This window comes from Poecilia latipinna, unplaced genomic scaffold (assembly GCF_001443285.1).
Source record: "Poecilia latipinna isolate Pla-1442-1.1 unplaced genomic scaffold, P_latipinna-1.0 Scaffold823, whole genome shotgun sequence".
Taxonomy (NCBI): domain Eukaryota; kingdom Metazoa; phylum Chordata; class Actinopteri; order Cyprinodontiformes; family Poeciliidae; genus Poecilia; species Poecilia latipinna.
The window spans coordinates 183,279-202,817 of NW_015113439.1; the positions used below are offsets into that span (position 1 = coordinate 183,279).

The 19,539-nt window shown below is 38.7% G+C and overlaps 3 protein-coding genes across 6 annotated transcripts in view; 2 read left to right on the forward strand and 1 right to left on the reverse strand.

The window, feature by feature from the left end:
* arhgef49 (Rho guanine nucleotide exchange factor 49) overlaps nt 1-7,020 on the reverse strand; it is a 65,941-nt gene extending 58,921 nt beyond the window's left edge. For 2 of the 4 annotated variants that reach the window (XM_015047384.1, XM_015047379.1), the window contains exons 1-2: nt 6,746-7,020; nt 1,351-1,444 (exon numbers count right to left, since the gene is read on the reverse strand). The gene's annotated coding sequence lies outside the window, so the exon portion shown is untranslated. The remainder of the gene's footprint in view (nt 1-1,350; nt 1,445-6,745) is intronic. The other 2 variants (XM_015047381.1, XM_015047382.1) reach the window with 2 other exon arrangements.
* Nucleotides 7,021-10,048: 3,028 nt separating this feature from the next.
* On the forward strand, nt 10,049-14,552 carry eaf2 (ELL associated factor 2). The gene is made up of 6 exons (XM_015047390.1): nt 10,049-10,248; nt 10,672-10,766; nt 10,970-11,106; nt 11,246-11,409; nt 11,507-11,758; nt 13,543-14,552. Exons 1-6 carry the CDS (start codon nt 10,146-10,148, stop codon nt 13,584-13,586), a joined length of 795 nt encoding a protein of 264 aa, XP_014902876.1. The 5' UTR covers nt 10,049-10,145; the 3' UTR covers nt 13,587-14,552.
* Nucleotides 14,553-17,631: 3,079 nt separating this feature from the next.
* The window catches only part of cyp27a3 (cytochrome P450 family 27 subfamily A member 3), a 23,016-nt gene continuing 21,108 nt past the window's right edge, over nt 17,632-19,539 (forward strand). The window contains exon 1 of the mRNA XM_015047388.1: nt 17,632-18,015. Coding sequence (XP_014902874.1) covers nt 17,767-18,015 — 249 coding nt within the window. The 5' untranslated portion in view covers nt 17,632-17,766. The remainder of the gene's footprint in view (nt 18,016-19,539) is intronic.

The window sequence follows — 19,539 nt, forward strand, 5'->3', positions numbered from 1 at the left end:
CTGCATGCCAGACAAGTTTTTTGGGGGGGATTTTTTCAGCACAAACTAAACCAGTAAGTAAGTTCTCCTTCCTTACACAATGTTGTTTTTTTGGATGATGCTGTCAGCGTTCATTTGGCTCACGACGGGAACAAGCAAAAGGCTGGCGGGGGGAGAAGGAGACGTCGTTTTCACACGTGGATCGGCCGCCACGAAGCACATCCTCACTGAAAAGCTCAGGAAGAAGAATCTCTTCTATCGTCTGAAAACTGAAACTAAAGCTCCTCTGGACAGAAAACAAGCCTGGTGTCGCTTAAAACTTTAAAACTATAAGTCTTATATTGAATATATTGAGGATCATCGTATTATCTTAAAAAAAGGTGTTTCTTTGTATTTTTTTTTTGTAAAAAGGTAAGTAAGAAGTACAAAGTGAGTTGAAATAGCAGGACTCGAGCATAAAATCTGACACATTATAACACAACAGCCCCAAGGTTGGGAGTCTGGTGGTAACAATTAGTTTGTTGAGACTCGCAGACACGCTGTTTACAACAGTCTTATCAAATGTCCCTCAATCTTTTCAGTCTGCCTCTATATTTTTACTACAAAGACACCCAAAAAACTGAGCTACCCAACTTACTTTGAGTCACAGTTCAGTACAGTGTCTTGCACTGGTTGTTATCTTGAACTTTTTCATTGGTCATCACAAACAGAAGCTAATGTTGTACAATTAACTTTTTGTTTGGAACATAAAAACTGATCCAAGTTGATTAAACATTCAGGCAGAACTGAAATGGATGGGATTGGATGAAGTGTTAGATTGGCCCAGTCAAAGTTCAGACATACATCCAATAGCGAGTCTGTGGTAAGAGCTAAAAGAGAGAGAGAGAGATATATATTACAGTTACCAGCCTGTTCAAAGAGTGGCAGCTGTAATTTCAGCAAAAAGGTGGTTTCACCTCGAGGGGCTGAAAATCAATACATGTCACACTCTCCAGATTTTCATTTTAAAAACATGTCAGGATGCCACGCATCGTTTTCCTTCAATTTCACAACATGTACTATTTTCTGTTGGCCTATCACATAAAATCCCAGTAAAATGGCCATTTGTCCACTATAACGCGTCAAAACGTGGAAAAATTCAAGTTCGACAAATCAGAAGTGCAATAAGCCACAGTTAAACGATTCAAACCAAGCAACAGGACTCCTTCAGCATCTCTCATATGCAGTTCGTTGTGAGCTGCAGATGCCTGCTTCTTAATTGCTCAGTTGGTAATTAGCGGTTGTCTGCTTGGAGTCCAGATTCATCCAACCACAGTCTGTTTTGTTGTTTATTGGTGGAAGGCGGACGATGTGCGGCAAACAGATACTCACGCGCTCTCGGTTACACAGCCTTCACGTGGCAGCGCATGCGGCTGTCAGCGACGTTCCAGCAGGACGCAGGCGGGGGGATGCGTTGCACTTCGTCCTGAGGGCCGGACAAAAGAACAAAGGAGTTTCTCAGGGGACGAGATTAGCTCGGCTGCCTCGAGTGCCATCATTATCAGCATTATTAGCCTCGAATACCAGAATTCTTTGAACCTTGATTCAGGGCAAACTTGAACATTTCTTTTCTTAGTGCTTTAAGCAGGTGCAACCTTCGTCCTGTGGATCCAGGAGCGTTCCTCCCATCAAGGCTGAGTGCCTTTCAAATTACATCAGCAACAAAGACGAGTCCTGTTTTTTTTTAGTTACAATCCATCATGATGCTGAGTTCTGTAAAAAGCTGCTTCTATTTTTTTTTCTTTTTTCTGAGAAGTCTGAGATGTAATTTGCTCCAGCCAAGATAATGCTTGGTAGCGCTAAGCTAGGGGTACAGTATGACAGGGCTGCATGATGTGGATGAATCATCCGTTCTTTATCTCCTCTTTCTTGTGCTTTGGAGTCTGGTCCAGCCTTCACTGGGCGTCGTACTGCTAAGACTCCAGACAAACTGTCACTCAAGGTAATATGAGTGAACATTTTATTTACGGCCAAAACAAAAACTGCAGATTGCACCTAGAAAAAATATATTTTCTAAACTTCTCTAAGCACTTGACTGACTGACATCCCCACTAGCAAGATGTCACAATGTGGCAAAAACAAAAAAGACACGTGAAGTGACTTTCCATGTTTATTCCCACTTGATCTTACTGAAACTAATAATTTCAACTGAAAAACATATTTAATCTACAAAACATCACATCACTTGATTGGTAAACAGCCTCTAATAAAGGTGTATAAAGTCTTGAAACAAGTGATATTTACTTGCAGTGGAATCATCTCAAATTACAGATTTTGTTGCATGTTTCTAAAAATAAGCTCTGGAGATTTCTTTAATTTTGACAGCTTTTTTTTTTACTTTTCTGCACAATGGCACAGTTGGTGGCATTGCTTCTTTGCAGTATGAGGGTCCTGGTTTCAAATCACAGCCTGCATGGAGCGTGCATGTGGAGCTGAACCACGTGCACCAGGTTTTCCTTGTTTTTGATTATTTTTGCAGTTTTTGTTTTTACCCAACATATATACATAAAACAATATTTACTGTCAAAGAAGAAATGTACCACAGATTATTTGATAAAGGTAGTTCTTATTTTACTAGGTCTAAAAGCAAAATGTGCAAAAGAGAACATGATGTTTTGTTAAGTTTATGCAGTTGAGGAATTCGACTGTTTTTTAGTCTAAGTTTCTGGTCATTGCTAATCACAAAAAAAAATCAGTCAGGTTGGCAGGAAGTCATTAAATCAAATTAGACCATTGGTTACTGAAATTGCTAGAAGGTTGATTAGACAAAAGGAGTGAGAAACAAAAATCTTAGTGCACTAAAAAAATCATTTAAGTTAAAAAAAATGTAAGGACAGATGAATGGATGAAAAAGGGAGTAGAGGGCTGGAAGTTACACGGCAATAAGTTGTAAATGCAACAGTATGTTGAACATGCAATTTGTTTAATTTGTGAAAATTAAATTTCCACTAATTTGCCTACTGTGACAAAAAAAAAAAAAACAGTTCACAACAGCACAAACACTTTAATGACCACAGCCGTAATGACTCGACCAAAATAATTGGAAGGCAGTGGACTGAAAAAAAAGCCCCTGATGTCAGCCAATAAGTTAATGCAGGGTAATTACCCGCCTATACTCGGTCCGGCCGCGCTGATCCGAAACGACAACAGTACATTATGATGCCCGACACAAGTGTGCACATTAGCATTAGCAGCCTCAGGGCCCTCAGTGTACCTGTCACGCTTCTCTGCCGCCACAGCCTGACAGACTGATGCTGTCTCATTAAATGTAGAGAAACAGACTCCTGCATCACTGTGTTTGTGTGTGTGATATATATTATGCTGTGAGGACCTAGACATATACACATTGTGGAGACCAAACGTTATATGAACATTAAAATTAGCTGGCTAGAAAACAAGGCTTTCAAGCTAGCGTAACTGTATTAGCTAGGTAGGAAATGAGGAACTCTGTTAGCTAGTCAGAAGACAAGGGGGACTCTGTTAGCTAGTTAGAAAACAAGGGGGACTCTGTTAGCTAGTTAGAAAACAAGGACAACATTAGCTAGCTAGGAAACGAGGGACTCTGTTAGCTCGTTAGAAAACAAGGACAACATTAGCTAGCTAGGAAACGAGGGACTCTGTTAGCTAGTTAGAAAACTGGGGAACTCTGTTAGCTAGCTAGCTAGAAAGCCTACATTAAATGGAACTATCTAATTTATTTAAGTTAGCTTAGTTTTTTTAAGAGAGCTAAGTTAATTTTATCATTAACGATGATGAAAAGGTCTATTTGCATTTTAAGGGCCATGTAAAACGAGGCAGTTCTTTTGCACTAATGTGTGAGCCTGCAGGTCCACTGCTCGACTTTTAATCACCTCACTGTGCTGATGGGAGAGTCCATGCAGAAATCAGATAGGGAGCAGCAAAGCAACACTCTGAAGGATAATTTATGAGACTCGACAAGGAGAGGTCTCTAACAGAGTTAAACAGCCTGTCACTTCCAGATGCAGTGACTATAAAATGTATTCATCCCTTTGAATGTTTCATCCTTTTTATTGCTTCTAAAACAGTCAATTATGGTCGACAAAATATTGTTTTTTTTTGACAAATGTACAAAAAAAACCTTGATTTCTACAAAACAATTAAAAATATTTAACAAAATTAGGTGAGAGTTCGATGAAGCGTTGACATTTCTCGTCTGTGTCTCCAAAAAGCCAGTGCATTTATTGAAAGTAACAGATACAAATTAAAAGGTTGTGATTCCATTACTTCAATTAGAGTCCAGCAGAAGAAGGAAAAGATACCACAAGTGTTTGTGGGCGAGCCAAAACCATTTGTCCAGAATCGGATTTACATTAATGAGCATGTGTGTGTGTGTGTGTGTGTGTGTGTGTGTGTGTGTGTGTGTTTTTCCTCCAGATGATGAACGCTGTGCAAGCAAAGCTTTAAAGAGTTTCAAAGCACAGTAATTCACATCCCGGGGGACACCTTTGTGGAAGCACCCAAAGATAATACAGGTTGTTTTGTTTTTTTCAGTCCTATGATCACCATCTTAGCATAAAGACTTGAAAAACGTCTGAATCCATTAAATATTCATACTCCTCAAGCCTGGAATCCCATTATGCATCAGTTCCCAATCCTATAAAACAAGCAAACTGCTGCTGTGGCTGGAAATAACACAATTTTCCCGTATTCATTAACATTATCTGATTCCAGTATGGAAGTGGGCCAGGATCCTCATCGGCCCCATAGGCACTTCCAGGAACGGCTTGGAAGAACCAGTCCGCCTGCTGCGGTACTGACGGAGTCCCGGGAGCCTCTGGGAGACTCCACGGGGTCCCCAAAGGAAAACAGGCACGAATGAAAAATGGCTCCATTTCATTTACTTAAATGAAGAAAAATGAAGACAAATGGAGTCATTTTTTCTATTGCTGGAAGGTTTTAAAGTCCCACAGATCGTATGCTACATTTTTCTACCAGACCTTTCAATAGCTTTGCTGTTATAGAAAGCACAGGTACGTCTTCAAAGTGAGCCTAGTGTACGTTTCACATTTACACTGGTCATGTTTTAGAGAATATCTGACAGATGATAATGAAAGTGTAGGTGCAGTCTTACTCACATTATTATACAAACTTTGAAATTTAAATGTGTCTGCATAAAAAGATGAGGTTTGACCTTTTTCATGTTCTTCCATGTTGAAGGAGCCTCATTAATCTTCACAGGCGGCCATTTTGAATATAACACAAGCAGATCACTGAACCTCTTCCTCAGGACGAAATAAAAAAATGTGAAATGGTAAAATTATGCTGCATGTTGATGATAAATGTCGGAGGGTTATGTTTATGACTTTAGTTCACGTTACGTCCATGTAGGATCACACTAGCCTTTAGAAATTCAAGTAATTAGCACAAGCTAATGCTAGCATGTTTACCATTCACACTTTGACCAAAGAACTCGTCAAAAATTATAGAGACTTTGAGTTTGGATATCCAAACTTACTGACATTAGGAAGTCTTTTTTAATCTGATTTATTTTAATGCTGGATAAAATTTAAAATAAAAATAGTTAATTTTAAAATATTGTCTTATCTTGAGCTAGTATTTTGCTACTGAATTAAATCTCAAGTTAAGTCAGTTTAATCTGTTTTTTTTTTTGTTTAAAACCCAACAAATTTTCAGCTTAAAGCCAAAGCCCAACTATGTTGTGTTAAATTAACCTAGAACTGGATTTGTTCAGATTTAACTAACAAAATAACCCAATTTAAGATGTTTTTAAGACCATCGTTACATTGGAATATATTGAAAATCTAATAAACCAAACCAAAAACGTTGACATACACGTTCAAATTTCCATTTACGCATACATTTCTGGGAATATGATTAATTTCTGAGCTTTCAAATATTTACTATAGCTTTCAAATATGCCATATATCAAGAAATGTGTCGTTCCATGATAAATATTAACCAAACATAGTTTCATTGGAAGCCCGAGAATATTGAAAAATCTTTAAATCTTTTCTTGCACTAGCATTTTTTTCAAAAAGATTTACAACAAAAACAATCTGTCTTTAGTTTCAGTCCACTTACTCATCGGAGGAAACGAAATGTATGTTAGGAAAATGCCTATGTTTTAATGCTGGTTCCCCAAACAATCCATTTAATATGAATGTAACCAAAATACCAGTTTATGTTCTACTTCTTAAAATTAGAGTTTACAGAATAATTTTAGTAGTCAATTCCTTTCTCCTTGCCTGTGCTTTAAATATAAAATTTTTCATCCAAACCAAAAGTCTGCAAGAGAACCAAATGCAAGAAGTTTTTATGAAATTATTTCAACCAAAGACAAAAAAAAATGTCCTGACTTTTTCCTCTGCTTGAAAACATACATCATATTTGTGTATTAAATTGAGTAAAACTGGGTCAATTTTTGTTGAAACATCAATATGTGACTTCTTAAGGACATAATCTTGAATGGGGTTTTCTATTTTTTTCACATCACCGTATTAATATAAACGCAGGCGCCTAAATGTCGCAGAAAACAACGACATCTGCAGATAACCGAGAGCCAACAGTTCACCTTAAACTGCAGGGTCAACACAATCAAAACCACATTAGACACTATGAGACTGAAGCAATGAATGCAGCCATGCAGTCTCTCAGCATGCAGCAGGGAGATGTGCAGCTTCGGATGTTGTGTTCTGCGCTACAGGAGCACACAGACGGCAGGTGAGCCCCCCTGAAGTCTACTCACTCAGAGCGCTTTCCGCTCCATCACATCACAGAGTCCAAGTCCCGAGTCCGAGTCTCCGCGGCGGCTCTTCACTCAGCTTCACACCGGGCTCGGAGCAAGCCGACCGGGAACCGGACGAGCAGAAAAGCCCCGCACTATGCGCTCATTCGTGTGCTGTGCGTTAGAAAAGTAGTAGAAGAAGAAAACCTTTCACTGTTTTCTAAATATTTACCGGAGGATTCTGGCTGCGCGACCTGCTTCCTTTGCGGGATTCTCCTTGGGAACTGTGCTGCCTTCAGGAACTGCTCGTAAAACTTGAATGAATGGAATTTCTTCTTCACTTCCCTCTCGTAGGTCAGTGGTCGTGAAGGGATTGTAGCAGTTTGATTTATTTTAGTTAGAACTCATTGAAGCATTAAAGTACAATAAAAAATACTACAGAGTTTATGAAGAGATATGGAAAAGAAGAAAACAAAAACACAATCTAAAGAATAATTTTTGTATTTGACATTTTTAAAACTGCACAGCGGATGTGAACTATTATTCCACCTAGTGTTAAATCAATAACTTTGAAGCGGAAATCCACATTATAGATCAGTTTTAGTTTGGTTGTGTGAGACGCACACTTACACTTTGGTAAGTGAATGCAGCACAACCGTAACACAAGGCTCTAACCCCGCTCCTGATTGGTCCTGATGGGAAAGAAGCAGCCACTCAGCCCCATGTGCCCCTCTCCTTCATCCCCCTTTCCACTCAGATCAGCAGTCTGATACCTTCTCTGGGGGATGCACGTAGTGACCAATTTAAAGATTTATATCTTGCAAAAATATAGTTGAGTCACGCTGTTAGTTAAATGACATAAGTGAGAAATATAATCAAGCATTGCCAATCAAATAGACACGAAAATAAACTGGGAAATGCAAACGTAAATGTAATCTTCAACGTATGACTAGATTTTCTTTTCTTTTTATATTTTTCCATCTGTGCATAGCATGCATTTCCACAGAAAACACCGAGGGAGAACGTCCGTCAAACAGTTTCTGAGCTTAACCTCAAACACATTTGGGTTATGCAGCAGGACAATAATTCAGAACCCCCAGCAAGCAAATGAATGAATGGTTTAAAATAACAAAACAAAGTTTTTACAAGGCCTAGTCAAAGTTGAGACTTAAATTCTATTGAGAGATCTTGGCAGGATCTTAATTAGGATCTCTAAGCTTTAAAATCAGCTGAATTAAAACAAGTCTACAAAGCAGCGTGGGCCAAAAATGTATCCACAGTGAGATAAAACACTTATTACCATTTACTTAATATTGGAAATACATATTTAGGTTATAAGTATTTTCAATGTCAGAGCTCTAAATTGGAGATCGGGACCAAACTCAAAAAAAAAAAAAAAAAGAAAGACATGAATGAATACTTTTACAAAACTAGTATGTACTTGGCATGCAATCCTTTATAAACACTGGATTTCAGCTGAATTTCTTAGCCTGGAGGCACATGTGAAAATCTTTGGAATATGAATTAGTCCATAAATCTTGCATGAAATGATTTAATGTGCATGTCTTCTGAAAAAGAATGCAAAAAGCAGGAAAGTGGTGTCATTATTCATCCTGACTGCTTAATTATTTTTAAGGATATGTACTTCAAACCCACAAATTGTGGCCTATTATGATCCAAGTATAAGTGGGTGTTATACACTTTTTCTTTTTCTTTGCAAGGTCTGAATTTCTTATTTGGATTGTGTGAACCCAGTGTTAACTTGTATCAAAGTATGCTTTTTTTATGTTGTAGAATATGATGTGGAATCAGGGTTTGCTCCATTTTGCAGCATCATCTGCAAACCAGCTGCAACAATGAGCTTTAATAACAGGTCACAGACTCCCCCAGCCCCTGCAGACAGGTGTTATCATTTCACTCAGCACTGCCTCCAGGTTACAGCCGGGGACTGCCCCGCTGTGGCTCGAGGATACAGTTGCTCAGAGACCATAAACCTCTCCTCCCACAGTCCAGGGGCAACCCCATGAAGTAACTGATATCACTGGAGGACAGTCAGTGTTTACCTCCAGCCATGGAAACGGACCCACGCTGGCGTCTTTTCACATGGGATTCAGACACAGTGAAACAGGATTCCGGGCCTATTGTTAACCTCCCCGGTCAAATTTCAAAGCTCCGTAATCTTTAAAGGGTTTTGATCACAAAAGGAGAAACGGATGAAAGTCGCGAAGACTGTCAAAATTAATCTTCTTCCTCTCCTGAGTCCACATGCGGGTTGTACTCCTTCGAACACACGCGTTTTATGTCGTGTGTTCAAAATCATTTTTCAGCTGGAATCACTACTTATCTTCCCACCTAATACCTTCCGCTTACGCCCACCTTGGTGAGTCGTGTCAAGCAGGAAGAAGACAGCAGGACGGTGAACCAGTTGGCGATAATCTGTTCATGTAATCTTCACATTTCAGTTGCCCTGGATGCTGATCCTTTAATGTTTGAAGGCAGCAACGCATATGGCCTCAACAAATTTCAGGCAAAGCAGGATTTAAGGCTTAGGATGCATTAACACTTTAAAGTAAGGAAAATACATTATCTTTACTGCCTCAAGGTTCATGAAGCTCTAAGCCCCCGAAGACGGCAACACTTGAAAATGCAATCAGTGGGTTATAGCTCTAGTGGCTCTTTAGTTGAAGGCCTCCAGGAGATGCACAGTGAACCTGAGCAGTTCAGTCAAGTCATGCTATACATTTAGTTTTGAAACTGGTGTTCCCACTTCCCCGCCACCCCCCCCCCCCCCCAGAGTTTTGGTTATTTTTTTATTATTTTTTCTCCCTCCAGGTCTGACAGTAATCAAGCTGATTTGTGGTCTGTGAAACTAAAGCAAAAATATACTTAACTGCAATTTATTCACAATGTAACAAAGAAGGTAATTCAATTTCTATACATGGCTAGACCTGGGGAGCTACTGTGTAGCAATACATATAAAGATATTAAAAGAGTTTTTTTTTCTCTCGTTTGTTTTTTGTTTTTTGGTAAAAACTGAAACTTGATCATTTTCTGAGGCAAAAATAACCATATCAAGGAATACTTTCTTAATACCATCATTATATCTTGCTGAAATGATGTGGCATCCCCATAGTATATTTAATAACTCTGAAAATATTTATAAATTCGGGCAAATTTGTTTTCCTGTACCACTTGTCTTAACATAAAGATTGGACACAAAAACATGAAAGGTTGAATTGAAACGTCACATTTCAGATGACAGGTGTTTAACCAATGACAAAAACATACAAAAACGCTCTAACCAATCATAATGAAGTAGATATCAAAAGAGGCGGGACTTAACGGTGCCTCTAGCCGTACCTGGTTATCGGATTAAAAAGCCCAGAGGAAACTAAAGTTTACTGCCAATGAAACTCACAGAATGAATGGGACCGCTTATTCCAACTTTGACAACCAGGAACATGTTTTGAAACTAGGAGAGACGTTTGAGAAACACCCTAAAAGTGCCTACCACACGGTCCGATGTAAGTGGCGTTTGGACTCAGTAGGTGACGTCTGCCTGTTACTTTAGCTAGCAAGCAGCACGCTAGTTAGCCTGTAAGCTACACATCCGGAGTTTGTTCTTGGCTTGTACTGTTGCTAGAACAGCCTTCTTGGTGACTTATTGCAGTCGAACGGCTTCCCCTGTCTTCTTGAAAAATGACAACCGTTTCAGACTTATGTGTCATTTAGCTTTTAGCTATTAAAAACTACTACAGTTTCACGCTGTCGAAGTGGAAGCTAATGTTAGCGCTACCTCAGACTGTACTCTACCACCACCTTGTGGTCGAGGCTTTCAAGTACACCATATTGGTCGCGCTCATTTTAAGCAAATTTTAAAATAACCGTCTCTATTAATGTCTTCCTGTTACAATTGTGAAACTAAATATTCTCATTTCCCTCCACAGATGATTTCAAACCAGCTTCTATTGATACAACATGCGAAGGAGAGCTCGAAGTGGGCAAAGGAGAGCAAGTCACTATTACTTTACCGAATTTAGAGGTTAGAAAATACAAAAATGAGTTTGACTATTTTCAGTGGATTTCAGTTTACTGTGAGATTTAATATAACTTAGTCAATTTTTTTCTGATGTGTTCTTAAAGATAAATAGTAAGGACCTTAATACTGGCTGAAAATTTATTTGAGTTATTTATTTATTTATTTTTATTGTTATTTATTTATTTCCCTCTTCCCGACGATTTAAGGGTTCAAGTGCTCCAGTCACAGTGTTCAAGGGATCTAAGAGGCCGTACATGAAGGAGTGCATCCTCATCGTGAACCATGACACAGGGGAGTACAGGCTCGAAAAACTCAACAGCAACATAGCTGTCAAGAAAACAAGGTGAGCTAAAATAGCTGGGTGTATGTTTAACAACCAGAGCCTTTCTGCTGGGAAGAGTCTTTTTAGAATTGTGGTATTAATGGTTAAAAATATGTAAAAAAAGAGACCAATTTTTGTCTTTCTTTACATGGCTTTCCAGAGCTGAAGGCAGCAGTAAAATTCACTCTCGGCTGGAGCAGCAAACGAGCCGTCTGAGCCAGCAGATGAAGGGAAACGGCAACAATAAGACCTCGACCAGCTCCAAGAGCTCTCCTCCCAAGGAGAAAACGTCTTCAGCATCTCCAATGGATGACATCGAAAGAGGTACCGTGCCAAACTACTTTCAGCGAAAAGAAGAAGAGGATGTTGCCAAGTCTCCCGGATTTTCTCTCCCTCTTTAACTTGCGCTGTGTTTCTGCAGAGCTGATGGCGGAAGCGCGCGTCATGGATCAGATGAGCAGCAGCGACAGCTCTTCGGACTCCAACAGCTCGTCGTCTTCGAGCAGCGAAGACAGCTCCAGCAGCAGCGACTCGGAAGACGAGCGTAACCCTGCGCCGCCGCCTCTCCCTCTCGCCCCGACCAACCAGAGCATGCCTGTGATCAGCACCGGCACCAATCACGTGACAAGTCTTCACCAAGAGGGCGGAGGAGGCCTCATTATGAACACGCTCAGTAAGTCGCACAGACCACTTCTGAAATGAGTCTCCTTTGTGTTTTTGTTGTTGTTTTCAATCAGGTGCAGTTCAGTTGTGCAACGATTGGATTTTATTATATTTATCTTTTAGAATGCCACTGGGTGGCTCCATTTATCAGTTTGCTACTTAATGTAAATTTTAAACGAGGGACAAATAAAGGATTATCATTGTGTTTCAAGGTAAATCTGGAGCATATAAAACATTTTTTCACACTGGAAGTAAGGATCTGGCACTTGCAAATATTTTCAGCAGCACCTTTGTACAATTTACACTTTTCTGGTAATTTTGCATAATATTTTTTAACGATCGACTATAGCAGTAGGGGAGGCAGAGCTGCAACTAACAATTATTTTAGTTATTGATTTATTCTGACGATTAATTGGATAAAATTGCCACATTCTGCAATTCTTTAACCACTTAAACCATTTTCTTACATTATTAAAATGATATTAAATAGAGAAATGGTTAACCAATTTTCTAAAAGAAGACGATAAGAATTTTAATGCTTAAAATGCAATAATATAAACACTTGATTGTTTGTATGAAAGGATGTATGTAGCTAATAAAATTCTTAAAACATCAACATGTGAAAAGCTCAGAGCTTTCTGCTCGACTTGACATCAGTACAGTCTAGGGCAACTTGTTTTTGATTAACCAATCAAAAGTTGGATAGCAAAGTTAGTTGGAAGATTCTAGGTAAAAAGAAAAAAAGGCAGACAAAGTTGTTTGGGTTTTTTTAATCAGAAGTTCAAAATGTATATTTTTTTCTATATAGTTTTGGCTTTATTTCTGCTCTGACTGTGTTCTTTCTCCAAATGGCCATTTTTGAGCCTTTATGCTCCAGTTCATGGTTAATCAATTACTAAATTAGTTGAGAATTATTTCAATAATAAATTAATCAGATTAATCGTTTCAGCCCTGCTTCAGTCGGGCTCCACCACAAACCTTTTCTCCATTTGCCACATTAACCTCTCGTGTGCTTTAGTATCTCACTTAATGCATTTTCCTGCATGAATTCAAACTGCAGTAGAACATTGTGTTTTTCCCCATCCATCTGCTTCACGGGGAAAGAACCTCCAACCAGCGCTGCAGTTTGCCTCGTCGGTTAAAAAGCATCTCCCAGTTTTTCCCCTTTGATCTACTCAGGATGTTAACGGAGCTTAAAACTTCCAGCTGCTGCTTTTTGTTTGGTCAGGTGAGCAGCTGCAGGGAACGGCCGTGTGTGGTCATGCAGCCAGAAGAAAAGCAACAATGTGAATGGGTCCATTTTAATGGAACTGAGTTATCTTTGACTCATTTTCTAGTTTCAGTTATATAAAGATGTGTGTTATTGTCATTATGTTGGCAGTGAACCCAGGGCGGGGGTGATGTGCGAATCAGAATGACTAACATTTCACCGTCTAAGAACAAACTGCGCCACAGAGCTTCCAGGAACACTGTGGTTAAGTGTTAGCAGTGCTTTAACCTGCAGAACACAGCGCTACTTTTTAACCTGTGGACGTCGATGATGAAACATCAAAATTGTGCAACGTGCGCAGAGTTATATTTCAAGTTTGGAATTGATTGCTCCAGATTTACTGATGTGGAGTGACGTTTACGACCTTGTTGACAAATTGTTGTGCGAATTAAACCTCAGATAAGAAAATGTAGCTGGGTTATAAACTCCACTGATAGATTCTGTCAAGCAGCTGAGCAGTGCATTCTGGGACTGGTAGTTCTGTCAGGAAAATAAACCTGCGTGTTTTCGTTTTCTCTCTCCAGAGAACGACCTGCAGCTGAGTGAATCGGGCAGTGAGAGCGACTGAAGCTGAAGGCCAACCTGTCTGTTTTGGTGTCTCCTGTGAAGTGCAACGGCGTTATTTACATATCCACCGTTCTGTTAGACACGCTGCTTCTCCGCCAACAAACATAACATTTCATCTCTAGCTCTGCTCATGTGAAAGTTCATGTGACGCCTCTTTTCACCGTGACTCGGTGCTGGAAATCAATTTTTATTATTTTAAATTTTTTTTTGGATATATTTCACTCGATGCCTTAACCCCCACGGTTAAACTGATCAAGGAAATAGAAGGGGCATAATTTGAGAAGCGATTGTGAAACGAAGGCCGATGTGGTGTCATCTTAAAACCACCGGCTAGACTTCTGCATTTCAGCCCAACACTGTTGTGCCTTATGCTTTACACCATCTAGTTGTTACATGACTCTATATCTGTTTAAGAAAGAAAATGGATTTTTTTTAAAATCTTCAGACGTCATACTTTGCTACTGCCTTAAAGCTCTGGGGCTGAGAGTGTTTAAATCCAGTTAATTGTTACTTCATTATCACTCAGTGGACTTAAGTGGCTTTGTCACTTTAAACCTGCAATACTTGAATCTAGTTATTTATCTTTTTTTTTTTTCTTCTTTTTGACCAGAAATGACTTGATTTTATGTTTAGTTTCTTACCCAAGAAATTGGAAGTGTAAGTTTCAAGCTGTCCTGCAGAGACAGAGGTTTATTCTTCACCTGAGTGAGTCTTAAAGAGCTTAATGTGTGTTATTTGCTTTGGAAGTCCTTCCTGCCTTTTCTTTTCCTTTTCTTCTTTTTTTTTTTTAAATCCTTTGTCACGGCTGAATTGTCTCGACAAACAGGAATCCGAGAAGTCTTTGGCAACGAAACCATCCGAATGCAGTGAGAGGTTGAAGCAGATGTGTTTTGAAATGGAAAAGTGAAATGTATATGTAGCATAAATATCTTTATCAATATTAAAGATTTTAATTGTTTCTCAAGTGTATTATTTTCTATTTGTGCTCATAATAACTGTCGAGACATTACTTATTATCTGCATGAGGGTTGTAGGTATGAATAAAAGGTTTTACCTCAAATTTACTGCTTTTTGACATCAACAATCTTGATAAAACGAGATGCAGCAAAGTTTGATTTTCAGCTTTTTTTTCTAACGGGCAAAAATAAAATGCTTATTTTGCTCATTTGTTATTTTGATTTTTGACTTGTTGAATGAATGCAAACCAATTCTGGCAACAGAAAACACTTTTTTTTATTTTACTTTTTTTTTTTACTTTTTTTGAAACAATTTAGAATCTTGAAGCAATTTAAGGAGATGATCTTCAAGAACTGCTTTAAAAAAATCTGCATTTAGTCTTAAGATCTGTTCTCATTTGACAAGATTTATATTTTGAAAGAGCTGACCTACTTTAGTCCACAAAGATGCAGAGAAATGGAAAAATACCACAGAAAATCGGAAGCTGGTTTCAGTGCTTGCATCGTTTATGGGACCTATAGATAACACAGCTTACCGTTTACTCTGTTTTTAACTTTTCAAAAACTTAAAAATGGCAGGGAAAAAGAAACTTTGTGGATTTGAGTCTGGAAAAATGAGATAAATCCTCAGCAACTGGGGATTTTATTTGTCTTTGTGCGGCATAAATTAAAACAGCGCTTGCATCATCTCCACCTGCTGCTGCTGCAGCCATTCCAAGGAAAAACGGGCGTAAACACAGGAAAAAAAATTTTCATCACAAGCACAGGTGAACATTTGTGGTTTAAACATTCATGCAAATACAATGAAACAAATTTATTATTAATTATGACTTTTCTGCAGAGGTCTCATTCCAACACATCTGCCTCGCTAATACACTAAGTTTAGAAAAAACATTTCTAGTTGGATGTCAGCAGCTGTAGTCAAAGCCTAGCAATCTGAGGAGGTTTTCAGCCCATATTTACAGTAGAACCAGCACCCATTACATTCATATTATACAACATGTGGAATAACTGCTATGACAGGAAAGTTGGAACCGGCAGCCGTGTAGCACACACTCATCAGTGGCGTGCAAGTCGAGGCACTAGTGTTTTAAATGTTTTTGCATTACGAGGTGTGGCTCCAGGAGTAAAACTCTGGGAGCTGCTGACCTGTGTTGCACTTTTTGACACAATCTAGACGTGTGGAATGTTCTGGTGCATTTGTTGTGAAATCCTCCACGTGTTTGAGCGTGTGGAGGTTTCAAGTTGCACGCTGCGACCCTATATTTTAGTAGCATCATATAAGTTTAACTGTTTTATAGAAGGAGACCAGCATGGTGTTAAAAAGAAGTATTTTCTTTATAAGGATATGACAGAAAACTCTTCTGTGGCACTCAGTAAAAAGATTTGACTATGGAAAGGTTAATTTTGCAATAAATTTATGCACATTTTGAACTAATCCCAACAGCTTATTTTTCTTTTCTTTTTTGAGGAATCAGATAAATATCTAAAGAACTGCACTTCAATATTTATTCAATAACTGTATCAAAGTTGAAGTTTAACTTTCTCAACTATGCACCAGGCTGCTGTTATATCATAACAATCTTATTACACACAAAAAAGTGAACCTGAGCCACATGAAACAACGCGCTCTCATGCGTTTGAGGTTCTAGCAACATTAAGATTTTTTAAATGACATCCATTTATTTTAGTCACTCCATTTGAGCCTAACACCAACTCTTAACCTGATCTTACCTAATACTGCTATATTTTTAACCTTAAGCTTAACTCACACCACAGCTCCATCCCTAACCTTTAAAATGGGCATCGAGTAGGAGAAAGCAGGGTAACTGAGGGAGGGAGACTAAATACTCTAAGGGAGCCAAACTAAGGCTCAGAAGGAACTACAAACCAAGGAGGAAACTAAACCTAATGAACAAAGAACAGAATGCACAAAGAAACTTAACAACAAACAACGAGCTGGTACAGTAAAACCTGGAGAACGTACACAAACGAAAACCAAAACAAAAACACTGGCGGAGTGTGAGACTTGTAGTGTCGTCTCCTAGCTACTGCCTTGTTTGGTTTGTGAACAGGGAAACCGGTGTGGAGTACAGTTCACACTGTGTCCATGCACATATTTCTCAGGTTAATCTTGTCAACATGAATTCAAGTAATTATGAGTAAACATCTGATGAAGAACACTGAGTGTACTTTATATGCTTTGCATCTTGGAAATTTTTCGTCTATGATACTTAAACATGTTACTAATTTTTCTTTAGTTAAGAGGTGAAGCGGTGCACATATTTTTTAGCGTGGCATGAAGATATGTGCAATAGCTAGCAATGTATTTATAAAAGATCTCCAGATACTACATACACTTCTTATACTGAAACATATTTTTGGCACTAATGGAACCCCACTGTTTATCACACGCAAACAATGACTTATGACAGTAAACCAGAAGAGGATGTGACAACCATTCCCACAAGCGGTTTTTCACAACAGTCTAGCAAAGAAACAAAAACGTAGTCTTGCACTCCCTTCGTACATTTAAATGGAAATAAATGCTTAATTCTAAAACATTTGTGTAAATGATAAAGGAAAAAAAAGACACATAACAAACTCAAAAGTTACATTAAATTTTGAAAAACACCTCATTGTCAAGTATCGAAATAATGTAGCCAGTTTGTAATAATTTAGAAAATGTACACCAATGCGTTGTAACAGCGCCTTCTAGAGGCCAAAATGTAGCTACTGTGAATTAACCCCGTCCTTAATAATTTTGGTTGTTTGTGAGTTCAGTATAATTTGCCCAAACTTTGTATTGTGTGAATACATTTTCTAAAGTGCCTAATAATTTGCATCGAGATATATAGGATTCAACAGCTGGAAGAGAACAAAAACAAACAAAAAGCCTATTCTTTGTGAACCTGTTGCATCTCTACTAAACTGGATTTAGATAAATCATTTTGCTGTGTCAGGTGCATACTTCCGTGTTTACCGCTGCTATGTTACAAATACCTCTCTACTGGTAAACTAGCAGAGAAAAAAACCCAAAGTCCACGGTGATGACTCGGAGACGCACAAACAAGGAGCCATTATTTCCAGCTCCCTCAGCCCACACACACACAGAGAGAGAGAGAGAGAGAGAGAGAGAGAGAGAAACACGCACACAGGCGGCGGACTGAGACCACTGAAGTGGTGGTTTGCTCCTTGCCACCGCGGATAACCTGGCGCTGAAAAATGTTGAGGAAACCTCTGGTGAACATCTGTCTGCGGCTGAGCCGCCGCCACCGACATGACGGGATGTATAGAGGCGCGGCGGGGCTGAGTGCGGACGTCCACCGCCGACAAACATCCACCAGCAGCAGCGACACCGTGATGGGCGTCAGCAAGCTGAAAACCATGGATGACTTAGGCGGACCGAGCTTCGCCACTACGTTGTACTGGCTTTTTATTAAGGGATATTTTCAGACAACGCAGCAAATGCAGGCAAGTTGGAAATGCGACGCTGAAGTTGGTCTCCGATTCGACCCTTGAAGTGCGCTAAATAAGTCCGGACTTGTAGGCTACTAAAACAAAATCTAGAGGACTTTTGAAACCTTTATGGCTTTTATTCTACCTGCAAAAAAAAAATCAAAATATAGTTGGTTTTTTTTAGGACTTTTTTGCTTCTGATGAAGTTTGATATGTCAACGACAAACCGGTTTATTCTAATGAGATCATTTTAAGACAATTAGTGATTAAAAAAAACTTTATAACAGGCTTGAAAACTCAGGCTTTTCCTGGACAATGCAAGTTTCCGGCATTTCTGAAGTCATCATCTCTGCTTATTCCGATATTAGTCCCCTAAGGACAAATACAAATTACATCAGAGGATTATCCCGATTAGATGCACTTCAAAACAGTGATCTGAATCGTATTCAACTCTTTAAAAGTGTAAGGACCAAAAATAGTTGGAGTTCTGATGCATTTTATACAGAGAAAGAAAAAAAATTTGATCAACTGATGAGAAAACTGACTGATTGGTGCTAATTTTAAAACTTTTTTCTTTGTTTCTTCATCATCATAAATGGGGACTAGCTTTTCTACTACAATAGACAAGTGAAACGTGACTTTTGGAAACTGATCATGGGAACTGAAGGCTCCTTTGTATTTCATTGGAACTGCTCTGTGTAGCTCTTGTCAGAGGTCAAAGCAGAGCATGCCCAAATTAACTCTGTCAGATTTGATTTCAACACTTTTAAAGTGTCTATATGGGTCCACACCAGAAAGTGTTAATTTAACTCTTTTTGGAGAGTTGGTACCTTAACTCTTATAAAGTGTCAACTATCAAATCTGCTAGAGTTAATCATTTAACACTTACTAACACTAATTCAGTGTTAGATCTCAATATTAACTCTCACAGGGTACTTCTTTAACTTCTTAAGAGTTATTTGTAATTAATATTAAATAGATACTTTATTGTGTTGAACTTTTAAAAATTCTTTGGAAAATAAACATTTAATAAAGAGGCAATGATTTTCTCAAATGCATTTATTTCAAAACGTGCACCATAATTACAAAACATATAACAGAGTGGAATAATGTGCATGTTTCACATGTCGCTTTCATTCACATATTGCTTATCAAACGGTCTGACATATCAGCTGTGCAATACAAAATGCAGTATGCTTAATACATTTTTCTTCAATAATATATTCAAGAAATTGTTCAAAGTACAAGGTGGAGAAAGTAAAGCCTGTATCAATGCATGCAGTTCATGTAATATGATAGAGTACATTTCTTTTAACAGGTAGATTACTGGATATGACATAACAGACCAACCTGATATTCAGATCCATCATTTCTTATCCAGTTTCTGTTTCTGTTGATAAGAGACAGATCCTCTCTGCACTCCACCAGAGAGATGTCCATCACTAACAGATTGTCTTCAGGTTGTTGGGCTGTTCGTGACGTTTGGCCGGAGACACCAACATGCTCCTCTACTGCATCGGACAGTCTTCAGTCTCTGAG

What these genes read in the sequence shown, in the direction of transcription:
- eaf2 (XM_015047390.1), top strand. Translation starts at nt 10,146, where the DNA reads ATGAATGGGACCGCTTATTCCAACTTTGACAACCAGGAACATGTTTTG. An exon ending in TTACTTTACCGAATTTAGAG is followed by an intron (nt 10,767 to 10,969) that starts GTTAGAAAATAC and finishes CGACGATTTAAG; the next exon opens with GGTTCAAGTGCTCCAGTCAC. An exon ending in CCTCATTATGAACACGCTCA is followed by an intron (nt 11,759 to 13,542) that starts GTAAGTCGCACA and finishes TTCTCTCTCCAG; the next exon opens with AGAACGACCTGCAGCTGAGT.